This window comes from Amblyraja radiata, chromosome 29 (assembly GCF_010909765.2).
Source record: "Amblyraja radiata isolate CabotCenter1 chromosome 29, sAmbRad1.1.pri, whole genome shotgun sequence".
NCBI lineage: Eukaryota > Metazoa > Chordata > Chondrichthyes > Rajiformes > Rajidae > Amblyraja > Amblyraja radiata.
In genome coordinates this window covers 12,725,300-12,741,503 of record NC_045984.1, presented here as the reverse complement: position 1 = coordinate 12,741,503, position 16,204 = coordinate 12,725,300, and the positions used below count along the sequence as shown (strand labels likewise).

At 41.1% G+C, this 16,204-nt stretch overlaps 1 protein-coding gene across 2 annotated transcripts in view; it reads right to left on the bottom strand.

Annotated features, from left to right (window-relative positions):
- Positions 1-7,316: 7,316 nt before the first annotated feature.
- The window catches only part of sh3gl1 (SH3 domain containing GRB2 like 1, endophilin A2), a 72,144-nt gene continuing 63,256 nt past the window's right edge, over positions 7,317-16,204 (bottom strand). For both annotated transcript variants that reach the window (XM_033046592.1, XM_033046593.1), the window contains one exon: positions 7,317-10,336. In XM_033046592.1, coding sequence (XP_032902483.1) covers positions 10,140-10,336 — 197 coding nt within the window. In that variant the 3' untranslated portion in view covers positions 7,317-10,139. The remainder of the gene's footprint in view (positions 10,337-16,204) is intronic.

Sequence of the window (16,204 nt, the reverse complement as noted above, 5' to 3'; positions counted from 1 at the left end):
CTGCTGATTCAACTTTAAAATACTGTGACTTACTTCCAGCAGAGCAACCCCATTCCTGGTGTTTTTTTTTCTGTAAACCTGCAGTATGATCTTATGCACCCATCAACTTTCCTTTCATTCTTTTGCCACTACCTGCATTTCTTTAGGACGTGGAAGGAACTCCAGACAGTTTTCACCGAAGGTTGGGATTGAACCTGGGTCTTTGGCACTGAGAGGCAGCAGCATTAACTGCTGCACCCCAGTTCCAAGACACATGCACTTTCCCAGTATTATGAAGCAAAATCTATTATCTCACACACTCAATCCATTCAAAATGTTATTTTCTTGAAACTGATGTAATATGCATAGGGTGTGTGTTACAGGATTCTAGTCCCACAGCCACAAACACCAAAAATAACAGATCCCAACGTGAGGGAAAACAATTTAATTGACCACCAGATGGCACTGCTGCGCCCAATTGGCTGTTCTGTGGCAGCAATTGAACGACCTTGCATGCTTTTTTTCAACCATATTTGATGCCAGAATTGTATGATGTTGATTAAAGGTGAAGAAAGACAAGGTGGGATGCCAAAGAGTGAGACATGGCAACCAGGAAACACATGGATGCCACACGCCACAAGATCTCAATTTAAGTAAGAAGGGAAAGCACAAGTGCTTTTAGGTGTCCGTGCCAGAGAATGGGGAAACATTTGTAGCTCATCTTTTATCTGCATATTTCATAGTGTGAACATAGCAGAGATACATAATATCAAAGCAATCAGAACACAGTATTAGTAAACATGAGCAGTTTTCCCACATTATTTACTTAGTTTCTTTCTGGAATGTGTATGGGGAGTGGACTACCTAGTACTCTCAAGCTACTCCTTCTGTTCTTATTTATCACAGTGAATCCATCTTCAGATGTCCTTTAGTGCACTAGCTGGATGATATAAAACTCAGTGTTCACTCTTAAGATTATGACCACCTAAGACACTTAGTTAAAGATTGCCCTCCCCATTCCACCCCACACGTACCCAATGCCAATGAATAAGCTGAGAAGTACAAAGCCAACTATGCTGTTATGAGAACTTTTTCTAGCCTGCATTAGTCAGAAATAAATCAGCCAGTCATTATCCTGTTACCTTTGACAATGGGTGAAAGCAGGAGTGAAATCGGGCATTCATGGTGAGGAAGACATCTTTATAAAAAGCTGGGCATCTTGCTTCTGAGATGTCGTTAATAGAAATTCAAATATATTATTTTCAATCTCAGCTACTAGTGAAGCTGATTTACTCGTGCACTCATTAAGAACATCCTCATGTTCAGACCATATTTTGATATCATATACCCTGACTTCAAAGTGGTAATTCAATTGGAATTTGAGGTAGCAGTGATGTTGTGGTGAGGCTGGTAGAGCTACTGAGGAAGGGTCTTGACCCGAAACATCACCCATTCCTTCTATCCAGAGATGCTGTCTGTCCCGTTGAGTTACTCCAGCATTTTGCATCTATCTTCAGTGTAAACCAGCATCTGTAGTTCCTTCCTACACATCTGAGCTACTGCCTCAAAGTTCCAGTGACTTGGGTTCAATCTTGACCTCCATTTCAGTCTTTGTGGAGTGGGCATTCTCCATAACCACGTGGGTATCCAGCCACACTGCAGAGGCATGCACCCTGGTAGGTTAAATGGCAATGTAAATTAAGCAAGTATTGGAACATGAGGATAACGGTGAATGCTGGTAGCAACATTGAGAGAATAAAATGGGATTTATGTAAATGGATACTTGATGGTCAGCACCAACTCTGGGCCAATTGGTCTATGTCCATGTGTGACTATGTTTAGTTTTAATTGGTTCTAGTAGATTTTAGTTTTAGAATAAATTAAAACTAACAGAGTAATGCAGTTAAGAAACAAGTTATGGAAAGAGCACTTGTTATTGTGCAGCAGATGCAGGGAACAGACAACTATTGCTAACTATGCCACAATGGGAAGATTCAGAAATCTCACACGAAGCTGATGTGATAATGTCACACTGGCCCAATGCAGGAGTTTGAGATGTCTTACTGGAAAGGGGTAGCAGCTTTATTCTCCATAGTGTGCAGTTTGGAGTATGATTAATGCTATGTCCCTCACCTTAATGAAAACAGAAGAGATTATAAACATTGTGCCTAGCATTAGTTGCAAAACGCCCGTTAAAAAGCAATCTTCGAAGAAACAACAGACCCATCTGCCGTCACTTCAAGAGTATCTTGGTTAATGTACTTGTACTGAATTGACTGTGAATTTAATGTAAAACTGTTGTAAATATTCATTAAAAAAATTATGTTGTAGAAAGGATCCAGATGTAGACATGTTTCAAATTTAAATTTTTTTGTAAGTTTTAGTTTTCATTAATAAAATGGTTTTGAAAATCCACACTCGATTCGAGTTACATTTGCAATAGAGATGCATATGACTATAGTTACACATATTTTGAGCTAATACAGACTAAAAAGATAAGGAGCTCCTGGTCTGCATTTAAACATCATCATTGCACAAAACTAGTAAATACTTTCAAATCTTTAAATTACTTTTCCTTTTGGATTGGAAATCTGGATTTAATCCAGTTTACTGTTAGCAATTTTCCCCCAGCTGTCTTTCCTGACTCCTGGAACCAAATGAGAATTCAGCAGAGCACGTTCGGCATTGCAGCCAACATGAAGTGAAAAAGTGATCCAGTTTTCCCAAGAGTTGCTATTACACATATGGAAAGTCTGAACTTCCACGTAACTGAACTACGGTTCAATCGAGGTTTTTTTTTTTAACGATAGCCTGCTTGGCTAATTAACTGCTCAGAGTGAAACTGACCTAGGAGATCTTTATTAAGATTACTGGATGAAAAGGACAGAACTGGGCAAAGAAGGCAGCTCCCAGGATCGCAGACCTCAAACAAGGCCTCTGTCTGGAAACAGAAGAATATGCATACCCAGTGCTGAAACCCTAAACAAAAGAGCTTTGTAATTTAATGATCCAGCAATAAAATCTTTAAAACTGAATTTGTAATACACTGAAAGTCACAAATTACAAACAAACTATTGTTTTCATGGAAGAGGCTTTTAAACTTCTGGTGAGAGGAGCATTTTTACTATTGCCACTTACAAATACAGTCCACACCCACTCGCCATTCAATCTAGTATGGGCAGAGCTTCAATAAGTTTGAGTCATAAGGCTTATTTATATTCAATTGAGAAAGCATGCAAGTGAAAGACAGACAGCAGTGAGACTGAAATTACAATCACTACACAACTGGTCATAGATATTTAAAACCTTTTCTCTGACCAGGAAGACAAAATTATCTTTGACTCACGGGTCTTACAGGTTACTAATGCTTGCGATTCAAAGGCTGTAAGATCAGGCAATCAATTGAACTTCTCCCTGTGATGTGCAAGCTAGCTACAGCCAGCCAACCAACCTCAAAGCACTGACATGCAGGACTCTGGCCAATTTAAATGTCAGCGATTTCCAAGCTACAATAATAACAAATGACCAATATTTGGACTGATTTAAAATGTGCTGATGTAGGCCTGCATTTGATATTTTTGATGTAACAGAGATATTTGGAAAAGTAAAGCGTGGCATTTTTCTCTTCTTGGAGTAGTCACTTGGGTACAGTTACTCAAGATCTCCAGCAGAATGAAAATATGCATCAAACTCAGAAATTGTAAATCTCTATCCCAAGATACAAATGAAATGATCAAATGCTTTTTGATCACACGTGTCAAAGTAATTTATTTCCAGTGATTGCATGTGATGTAAATAGCTATTAAAGTAGCACAATTTTTGTTCTCTAAAATGATATGTCCGGAGGTCTATTCCAGATTAGTTGTTCAGAAGGGTTGGCAGAACCAGTGCAGTAATAATGTACTATCCTTGATTAGTTTAGAGATATAGCGTGGAAACATGCCCTTCGGCCCACTGAGTCCGCACCGACCAGCGATCCCCGCACATTAACACAAGCCTACGCACACTGGGGACAATTTACACTTATACCAAGTATACAAACCCAAGTCAATTAAACTACAAATCTGTACATCTTTGGAGTGTGGGAGGAAACCAAAGATCTCGGAGAGAACCCATGCGGTCACGGGGAGAACATACAAACTCCGTACAGACAGCACCTGTAGCTGGGATCGAACCCGGGTCTCCGGCACAACAAGCGCTGTAAGGCAGCAACTCTACCGCTGCACCACCGTGCCGCCCATGTCAGTGATGAGTTTGGCATTCATTAATCTATTCATTTCCAATCCACTCTAACCACAGAAGAATAGTACTTGGTATCCCACAGAAATAACTACTGCTTACTCTGGCTGGGAATAAAAACAGAAAATTAGTATTAAATAAGTGGTTAGATGTGTCCATATTTGTTTCACTCACAGCCATTGCAAACAATAGAAGTTAATCTCTGGCAGGTCTGATCAATGACAGTCACTCTGACTGGAAGCTACTTTGGTGCCAAACATAATTACCTTCTTAAACTGTAGCACACTGTACATAGACACATAGAAAATAGGTGCAGGAGTAGGCCAGTCGACCCTTCAAGTCAGCACCGCCATTCAATGTGATTATAGCTGATCATCCAAAATCAATACCCCATTCCTGCCTTTTCCCCATATCCCTTGATTCCGCTAGCCCTTAGAGCTCTATCTGACTATTTTCAATGCATCCAGTGAATTGGCCTCCACTGCCTTCTGTGGCAGAGAATTCTACAAATTCACAACTGGGTGAAAAAGTTTGTCCTCATCTCAGTTCTAAATGGCCTAACCCTTATTCTTAAACTCTAGTTCTGGACTCCCCCAACATCGAGAACATTTTTCTTGAATCTAGTTTGTCCAATCCCTTAATAATTTTATATGTTTCTATAAGATCCCCTCTCAACCTAAATTCCAGTGAATACAAGCCCAGTCGTTCCATTATTTCATCATACGACAGTCCCCCCATCCCTCAATAGCAAGAATGTCCTTCCTCAAATTAGGAGACCAAAATTGCACACAATGCTCCAGGTGTGGTCTCACCAGGGCCCCGTACAACTGCAGAAGGACCTCTTTGCTCCAATACTCAAATCCTCTTGCTCTGAAGGCCAACATGCCATTAGCTTTCTTCACTGCCTGCTGTACATGCATGCTTACTTTCCGTGACTGATGTACAAGGACACCCAGGTCTCGCTGCACTTCCCCTTTTCCTAATCTGACACCATTCAGATAATAAGCTGCCTTCTTGTTCTTGCCACCAAAGTGGATAACCTCACATTTATTCACATTATACTGCATCTGCCATGCATCCACCCACTCACCCAACCTATCCAAGTCATCCTGCATCCTCATAGCATCCTCTTCACAGTTCACACTGCCACCCAGTTTATGTCATCTGCAAATTTTCTATTTTAATTCCTTCATCTAAATTATTATTGTATATTGTAAATAGCTGCGGTCCCAGCACCGATCCTGCTACTGTTATTCAAATGAGGTGTTATTACATGTTTAATTATTGACTCCAACATCTTCCCAAACACCAATGTCAGGCTAACTGGTCTATAATCCCGTTTTCTTTCTCCCTCCTTTCTTAAAATGTGGGATAACATTAGCTACCCTCCAATTCACAGGAATTCATCTAGAATCTTTTGAAGATTAGAGAATGATCACCAACGCGTCCACAATTTCTAGAGCCACCTCCTTGAGTACCCTGGGATGCAGACCATCAGGTCTTGGGGATTTATCAGCCTTCAGTCCCATCAGTCTACCCAACACAATTTCCTGACTAATGTGAATTTCCTTCAGTTCCTCCGTCACCCTAGGACTTCTGGGAGATTGTTTGTGTCTTCCTTAGTGAAGACAGATTCAAAGTACCTGTTCAACCAGTCTGCCATTTCCTTGATCCCCATAATAAATTCACCTGTTTCTGTCTTCAAGGGACCCACATTTGTCTTAACTAATCTTTTCCTCTTCACATACCCAAAGAAGCTTTTACTATCCTCCTTTATATTCTTACCATCGTACTTCATCTTTTCTCCCCATATTGCCTTTTTAGTTACCTTCTGTTGTTCCTTAAAAGTCTGGCTTCCTGCTCACCTTTGCTGTGTTATATGTCTTCTCTTTTATTTTTATACTGCCCTTGACTTCCCTTGTCAGCCACGGGCGCCTCTTACTCCCCTTAGAATCTTTCTTCCTCTTTGGAATGAAATGATCCTACATCTTCTGGATTATTCCCAAAAATTCCTGGCATTGTTGTTCCACCGTCATCCGTGCTAGGGTCCCTTTCCAGCCAACTTTGGCCAGCTCCTCCCTCATGCCTCCATAGTCCCCTTTGTTCAACTGCAATACTGGGGTCAAGGAAAGAGCGTTCACGTCGCGGCCCTGTTTCCACCAATCTTTCCACCACCACGCACAAGAAGCACAAGAAGCGACAAGACAGACACCCATTGTAGGCAGATGCCGAGGGGTGTGTTCAGCTCTGGCTGAACAACTTCTAATCCTGTGTGTGGACTCGATAAGAAGAAGAAGAACTGCAATACTGACACACACTGATTTTATCTTTTCCCTCTCAAATTGCAGATTAAAACTTATCTTATTATGGACACTACCTCCTAATGGTTCATTTACCGTGAGTTTCCTTATCAAATCCAGTTCATTACACTGTACAACTGGGCAATTTGGGTTCTTAACACTGTAGCCGGGCAAAGAGGACTGATTTCCCTGTGGACTGGAAACCTCCAATCTGAAACAGCTGTTGCAATTTATATTCACTCCAACCACTTTCATTCATTATAATAAAACAGCTCTTGGGTAATTTTACACTACTTATGTGTTAAACAGCATCCTGTCTGTTTTGTGTGTGATTCGTGCCTCATGAGAAATATTCTAATCTCTTTGAAGCGAGAGCTTGCATTTCCTTGAAACATTGCCGCATCTTGAAAGTGCTTTTCAGAAGAAATATCGTTCGGATGCAGTAACTATTGTCAGAGGTTATGGGGAGAAAGCAGGAGAATGGGGTTAGGAGGGAGAGATTGATCAGCCATGATTGCATGGCGTAGTAGACTTGATGGGCCGAATGGCCTAATTCTGCTCTTATCACTTATGACTGTAGAGGCATAAAAAATAAATAAATAAAGAATCTCAACCAGAAATATCCACATCCTGGAGTGAGACTGTTTGACGCTGAGATAGGAATACCGCCTATCTAAAGCCTAATGCAAACTAAACTGTTTTAATTCCTTTCAAAGTAATTTAATGTCAAATATACATTTCATATTTGGATTTCTGTCTAAAGCAACCGCTGCAACAACCTCAGAAACAAGACCATTGTTGATTTATAGAAATCCAGCTCGTGTATCACCTGCTTTTATATTTATTCTTTACATAATTGAAACAAAACAATACATAGTTTTTAATTGTACTAAACATATATCTACATGCAGGATTAAACAGTAAAAAAGATACATATTTTGAGTTATAGCCTATGGCTTTTATAATTATCAAAAGATAGATCAAATTCATAAAGCATTAGTATAGGTACGGTCAAAATCTAAATGTCACGATGAGTTGACAACACTATCAAAAAATACTAGACAGTTACATGGTACATCATGATTAGTGTTAAGGAGCTAGTGTCAATATGGGATTGCTACAGCATAATATCTCCCAGATACATGCAGCACGTGTTGTAGCAGTTCATCAACATCGCGATTGGTTCCTGAAAGCTTGAATTTGCTTATTAAACACTGAAAGCCAAAAAGTCACAAACTGTAAAAATGATAATGGGGACAATTCAAGTCTCACCCAAGACAAAATTAATTCCAGTTATCTATACATTTGTCAAAAGGAGAAAGAAGGACGATAATTAGGATTTGAATTTGTTACTTTGCATAGCCTTTTCTGAATCAAAACAAAATAGAGCAGTCAGATGCAGCAGCAATGGACGAGGGCTCAGGAAAGTTGAAAAGTGTGCAACAGGATCATTCTTACAGTCTACACTCCCCTAGAAGACTGAATTGTGTCCAACTTATACTACAGATCTGAGACCATGCCAGATCTGTTTCACTGACACCAATAGGTGGCATTCATAGCACCAGGTTTATTAATGTGCAAATTGTACAAAAGTTATTGATGTACTTTAGCCATTTTAGTTGCAGAGATCCTCCAACCTCAAAGAAAGGTTTTTTTTTTAAACAAACAGTCCAGCAATTTGGAGGTAGGCTATTTTAGTTCAAAGAAGGGAGAGAAAACAGGGCTGAGGTTTGACCCACCTGCGAACGCATCAAAATACTGCCAGAGCAACCAGCACTGCGGCAGTCAAGTAGATGGACATTTTCTACCACCTGTAATTAGGTTTACAGAGGCAATAAACCACTTCAAAAAGGTACATCCTGTATCGTCAGATACATATATTCCTGCTCATTTACATTATAGCTATTTACTTATGCTGCAGGACAACCTCTGAAGGCAAAGCATTAAGAAGCTCGCAGGTGGAAGATTCAAGCTGTTGCTCTTTGCTTATTGGTTTCAATGCCTGTTTATTATTGATGCCTTCTATATAAAAGTGGTTCACAGAAATACTTAAACATGTACTTATAAACCAATTGGTTTAATTATTTATAGCTTTTGAATAACAACTGCAACCCCATTACAATCTGGGAATAGTCCCTAAACATGTGAATGAAATTACTTAGGCTCATCCTAATAACACTGAAAAATCTCAACTAACATTGAGAAAAGTGAATTTACAGATAGATTAAACTATTTTGAAAAATACTCCCATTTTTCCTCCTATCAAATTGTTGACTCCAACTGATGTGGACTCCCATGATAATCAGGTATCCTTAGATACTTCATTCAACTATTCTTCAATCCTGATCACAGACAATGAGTTAGCTATTCTTTCTAGTGTGATACTGTTTTGTCCTTCATCTCATCCAGTGGGCCAGTATTCACGAGAAAGAATCTTCGCTAGATTCCCCCCCCCTTCTATTCTAGGGAAATTGTTGATTAATTTGTATAGAACCATAACATTGCCCTGCTAACTAGAGGCATGCCTGTCATGAACCAGCAGACAGGGCTTTCTCATAAAAAGTCTAATGTAAAACAGAGAGGAACAAAAGTCCTTTTTTGATGCACATCTTCAACTCAGGGTCTTCCACGGTGGGTAGTTAATGTAAACATGGACCTGCAGAATGCAGTGGTGGGTTAGATAAAGGAATACAACCAAAAAGGTTCAGACTTAAGACTCCTTGAGAACGTTACATGGATGTTACTAGGTGTACAAAATGTAACCTTCCATTTCAAAGACCCACTATAACAAACATTGGGCACAAAGGGGTTAAACACTGACTCGACCCCTCACTTCACCAAGATCCCAATTCCTAGTCAGTACCACCTATTGTATCAATGCAACATTTGTCAAATCCCATCCCAGCCATCCTATGAGCCTGTCTGAATGAGACCACCAATTTACTGCTGTTGAATTAGATTCAACTTGGACAAGCTCATTTTAATTAGGACCCTTTTAGTCAGCAGACAGAGAAAGCTTTCATCCCATCAGTATGTGCTGAATATGTATCCAGATGCCAGAGCTGAAAGGTTGGTGTCTGACTAACGGATCCACCCAATTATTTCAATATAACCCCCCATCTTAATGTGGATTGGGAACAAAAGCAGTAAAATAAAATCACTTTTAAAAATGAATGTGTTGCTGATGACATAAGGTTGCACGACTCCACAGCAAAAAGTATGCAACAGAAACTATCTTATTGGTGAGCAGTGGAGGATTATCTTACCCACTACCATACGAGGGACAATAACACCAGCACAGCCACTTCATCTAAAATGTAAGCGTCAAATTTTAGCCCAATCACTTTACCAGTACTGGACTGGTCAACATAAGGATCCAATGACCAAAACGCTGATCTCGCACAACCATATTGCAATACATGCAGACTAAATGGAGCCGCACCTTAAGTTAACACAGAAAAAAAAACATTCGTCAACTCAAAATAAAAAAATGATGCTTTGCACACAATGTAACACTGCACTGTGAGAAACAACCCATGGAAGTGGACTAGTGTTTTAAATTATACAGGAATGTTGATAGTCTCCTCTCCACATCTGCATTCGGTGTCCAGTTCAGCACGTTTACTGAGGTAACGGGACCAGCACATCCACATAGTTGACTGGAAAGAAGCCCGATTGGCCGTGGAGCATTCCTTCATACCAGTTGTCGTCGATCTGATTGGTCAAAGTGATGGTGTCACCTTCCTTGAAGCCGAGTTCCCCTTCATTCTCTGGCTCAAAGTCGTACAGGGCCTTGCAGCACGGTTGGTCTAGGTGGGCTAAAACAGACAAATGCTCTCTAAGAACAGCAATATAGTACCCAAAAACAAAATTCTTCCCCCTTCTGAAAATAAACATTATAGTGCAGCTTTCCAGGATAGCAGAATCCCTTTGGTATCGCTCTTATAATTCAAGGGAAGCTTAAATAACAAACATCCAGGAGTATATTTGACTTAAAATTATTGTATTAATAATAGTAATGATATCCTCTTTCAAAATCTTTCCGGGAGTCACTGGATAACAACCGTAGAAACAATTACAATTTTTCCCACTTACCTTGGAGCACACAAGCAGAGGTCAATGTAAAGGCTCAAAAGAGAGATTACAGTTATCAACTGAATCAGTAAAGAAAAACTGTGGGAGGTGAAATTCTCGTCAGATGGCATTCAACTTCCAAGAGAGGGTTTCGGCAAGTTACAGGTGATGAGCTTTGTATGATGAAGCAATGCAATATGAACTGAAAGAGGATTTCCAGCTAAGTGATGGGAGCAGGATAATAGTCACACTGCGGTACCAACCTTATAAAGCTGCGTGACAAGGATTCATTCAACTCACTTCATTTAGTTCTTAATTTCAGATGTGCCAATTTGATCTGGAAATTCAGAGATTTCGCTGAAGAGCAGCACTGATAAACAGCGAGATCAGATCACTTACACTTGGCCAAGGTCAAAACGCAGCATGGGAAAGGAGAAAATCGATAAAGACATTAAATGCTGGAGTCAATAAGCAGGTCAGGCAGCATCTCAAAACGACCTGCAACGTTTCAGGATGCAGCCCTTCTTCAGACCGATTGTAGTAGTTGGGAGAAAGCTGGAAGAGAGGTGGGGGCAGGGCAAAGTCTGACGAGCGGCAGGTAGATGCAGGTGAATCTTTGCAGCCATCTCCTGCCTTTGGCGCAGTTTGCATCTCCTGCTTCATACACTTGAGCAACAAATCATCCACCTCTTCTGCAATCAAGCCCGAACAGTTTTCATTCTTTTCCTTAACTCCCCGACCCAAAACATCGCCAATCTATGCTCTCCAGAGATGCTGCCTGACCTGCAGAGTTACTCCAGAACTCTGTGTCTTTTTCTGTAAACCAGTATCTGCAGTTCCTTGTGTAACTATTCGGAAGTTGCTCTGCATCGTTAAAATTCTCCCAAACATTTCTCCTTTCTGTTCCTCCACATTTTGAGAGTCAACTTGAAGCATTTAATTATACGATAAATCTGCACATAACCTGCACATATAATAGGATGCACATGGTAATTTAATGACCAAATGCAACGCTCCATCACCAACATATGCAGGATGTAACGATTCATGCGCCTGGAAATCCAATGGCTAAATTTAATCATTATTAGGATTGTAATATTATTTAAGTGCAAATTTAAGTCCAATAAATTTGGTTGTGTTGCAGGAACATTGTTCTATAATCCAATTTACATTTTAAAAAGTCTGTTGTGGCAGAATGAAGAATGCATATTGTGCCGCAATGGTTTTTAAACTTCAAGTCTGTAGACCTTTAGAAACCAATAAGTTCATCATGCAAACTAGGGGACCGAGGATCTAGTGGGAGGGAGGAACTGAAGGGAATCCACATTAGTCAGAAAATGGTGTTGGGATAAACTATTGGGACTGAAGGCAGATAAATCCCCAGGGCCTGATGGTCTGCATCCCAGGGTACTCAAGGAGGTGACCCTGGAAATCGTGGATGCATTGGTGATCATTTTTTAATATTCTCTCGACTCTGGATCAGTTCCCGTGGACTGGAGGGTAGCCAGTAACCACTTTTTTAAGAAAGGAGGGAGAGAGAAAACAGGGAATTATAGACCAGTTAGCCTTACATCGATAGTGGGGAAGATGCTGGAGTTGATTATTAAAGATGTTATAGCAGTGCATTTGGAAAGCAATAATGGGATCGGTCAAAGTCAGCATGGATTTATGAAGAGGAAATCATGCTTGGCTAATCTTTTGGAATTTTTTGAGGATGTAACAAGTAGAATGAATAAGGGAGAGCCAGTGGATGTGGTGTATCTGGACTTTCAAAAAACCTTTGACAAGGTCCCACACAAGAGATTAGTGTGCAAAATTAGAGCACATGGTATTGGGGGTAGGGTATTGACATGGATAAAGAAATGGTTGGCAGATATGAAGCAAAGAGTAAGAATTACGGGTATTTTTCAGAATGGCAGGCAGTGACTAGTGGGGTGCCGGGACCCCAGTTGTTTACAATATATTAACGAATTAGACAAGGGAATTAAATGTGACATCTCTAAGTTTGCAGATGACACAAAGCTGGGTGGCAGTGTGAGCTGCGAGGAGAATGCTATGAGGCTGCAGGGTAACTTGGATAGGTTGGGTGAGTGGGCAGAAGCATGGCAGATGCAGTACAATGTGGATAAATGTGAGGTTATCCACTTTGGTGGCAAGAACAGGAAGACAGATTCATATCTGATTGTTGTCAAATTAGGATAAGGGGCGGTGCAACGAGACCTGGGTGTCCTTGTACATCAGTCACTGAAAGTAAGCATGCATGTACAGCAGGGGCCTTCATTGTGAGAGGATTTGAGTTTAGGAGCAAGGAGGTCCAACTGCAGTTGTACAGGGCCCTGGTGAGTTGTACTGGAGTATTCTGTGCAATTTTGATCCGCTAATTTGAGGAAGGACATTCTTGCTATTGAGTGTAGTGTAGGTTCGCCTGGTTAATTCCCGGGAATGGCGGGATGGACGTATGATGAAAGAATTGGTCGACTGGGCTTGTATTCGCTGGAATTTAGGATGAGAGGGGATCTTATAGAAACATAAAATTTCTTAGAGTATTGGACAGGGTAGATGCAGGAAAAATGTTCCAGAGTTGTGAATCTGTGGAATTCTCTGCCACAGACGGCAGTGGAGGCCAATTCACTGAATGATTTCTAGAGAGAATTAGATTTAGCTCTTAGGGCTAAGGGAATCAAGGGATATGGAGAAAAAGTCAGAACGGGGTACTGATTTTAGATGATCAGCCATGATCATATTGAATGACGGTTTTGACTTGAAGGGCCGAATGGCCTACTCCTGTACCTATGTTCTATGTTTCTCTGTTTCAAACTCTGAATGTCAGTCAGTAATTGCACCAAGGATTTAAGAACAAATCAATAAGTTGTGCAGTCAAAGCAAGTATGCACTTTTGTTGACCACATCCCCCTACCCCTCTAGAAACAAATGTGAGAATTATACATAGGACACAAAGTGGGTCAGGTAACATCTCTGGGGCAGCTGAGAATTCTCTAAGCGTTCTTTAGTCCTTCATTTTTTGATGCTTCATTTCCTGTACACCTAAACTAACGAGACTGATAAAGTTAGGATGAATGTGCTCAGTCTTTACACCTTACCATCATATGGAAAGGAAGTCTGGAAGATACCAAAGTGCAAAATATGCCAAAGTAGCACTGCGGAGAGTGCTGAATCTCAGATTTCAATCAATGATATCACCATGGAAGTGATATTTTTTTCCAGCACTATCCTCTCACTGGAAAATGGTGGGAGAAACAGCTTGACTTTATTGACATTTATAATTATGCAACTGAACAATTCAAGGCAACTATTTTTATTCTTGTTTCTGATTAGATAGAAACATAGAAAATATGTGCAGAAGTAGGCCATTCGGCCCTTCAAGCCAGCACCACCATTCAATATGATAATGGCTGAGCATCCAATATCAGTACCCAGTTCCTGCTTTTTAGGAGTTTCAAAGTCTACAGAGAGATTTATGCCAGTTGGAAGAGTGGGCTGAAAGATGGCAGATGGAGTTTAATGCTGATAAGTGTGAGGTGCTACATCTTGGCAGGACAAATCAAAATAGGACGTACATGGTAAATGGTAGGGAATTGAAGAATGTAGATGAACAGAGGGATCTGGGAATAACTGTGCACAGTTCCATGAAAGTGGAATCTCATGTAGATAGGGTGGTAAAGAAAGCTTTTGGTGTGCTGGCCTTTATAAATCAGAGCATTGAGTATAGAAGTTGGGATGTAATGTTAAAATTGTACAAGGCATTGGTGAGGCCAATTCTGGAGTATGGTGTACAATTTTGGTCGCCTAATTATAGGAAGGATGTCAACAAAATAGAGAGAGTACAGAGGAGATTTACTAGAATGTTGCCTGGGTTTCAGCAACTAAGTTACAGAGAAAGGTTGAACAAGTTAGGGCTTTATTCTTTGGAGCGCAGAAGGTTAAGGGGGGACTTGATAGAGGTTTTTAAAATGATGAGAGGGATAGACAGAGTTGACGTGGAAAAGCTTTTCCCACTGAGAGTAGGGAAGATTCAAACAAGGGGACATGACTTGAGAATTAAGGGACTGAAGTTTAGGGGTAACATGAGGGGGAACTTCTTTACTCAGAGAGTGGTAGCTGTGTGGAATGAGCTTCCAGTGAAGGTGGTGGAGGCAGGTTCGTTTTTATCATTTAAAAATAAATTGGATAGTTATATGGATGGGAAAGGAATGGAGGGTTATGGTCTGAGCGCAGGTATATGGGACTAGTAAAGATTATGTGTTCGGCACGGACTAGAGGGGTCGAGATGGCCTGTTTCCGTGCTGTAATTGTTATATGGTTATATTATATGGTTTTTCCCCATATCTCTTGATGTCCTTCTTCAAATTAGGAGACCAAAACTGCACACAATACTCCAAGTGTGGTCTCACCAGGGCCATGGAAACTGCAGTAGGATCTCCTTGCTCCTATACTCAAATCATCTCCCTATGAAGGCCAACATGCCAATTGCTTTCTTCACTGCCTGCTGTGCCTGCATGCTTACTTTCAGTGACTGATGTACAAGGACACCCAGGTCTCGTTGCACCTCCCCTTTTCATAATCTGACACATTTCAGATAATAATCTGCCTTCTTGTTCTTGCTACTAAACGGTATAACCTCACATTCATCATCATTATACTGCATCTGATATGCATCTGCCCACTCACCCAACCTATCCAAGTCACCCTGCAGCCTCATAACATCATCCTAGCATCTCACACTGCCACCCAGCTTTGTGCCATCCGCAAATGTGGAGATGCTACATATAATTCCTTCGTCTAAATAGTTAATATGCAGTTTGTCCCAAACATAATGTTTGGGACAAAGACCGATCATTTATTTATTTGCCTCTATGATATTTGTAATAGAAAAAAAAATCACATGTGGTTAAAGTGCACATTGTCAAATTTTAATAAAGGTCTTTTTTTACACATTTTGCTTTCATCATGTAGAAATTACAGCAGTGTTTATACATAGTCCCCCCATTTCAGGGCACCATAATGTTTGGGAAACAGCAATATCATGTAAATGAAAGTAGTCATGTTTAGTATTTTGTTGCATATCCTTTGCATGCAATGACTGCTTGAAATTGGAGGGTCAAAAATGGTAGCGCTATCGTGTACCGTTTTGGCGGGGTTTTGGAATATCACGCACATGCACGCAAACAAGATGAGAGTTTTAGTAATATACTAGACTAAGTGGGACCCGCTGGGTCCCAGTCACACGGGAGGCCTGGTCCCCCAACGCAACCCATTCCCCAACGCAATATTCCACCAGTCACCCGTTCCCCCAACGCAACCTGTTCCCCCAACGTAATATTCCACCACTCACCCATAGCCCATAACTATGCAGGCGCGGCTCATTTCCCCTCATCCTCCAGCACTCCCTCCCCCTCCTCTTCATGTGTGGGAGGGGAGGAGGGGAGGGGTGGGGAGGGGGGGGGAGGATGGGGGGATGTGTGGCAAGGGGGGTGTGGAGTGGGAGGGGAGGGGGGGGGTGTGGGGGCGGGGAGGTAGGGGGGGAGGGTTAGGGGGGAGGGTTGTGGGGGTGGTTGCGGGTGGGATGGTTTGTGGGGGTTAGGTGTGGGGGT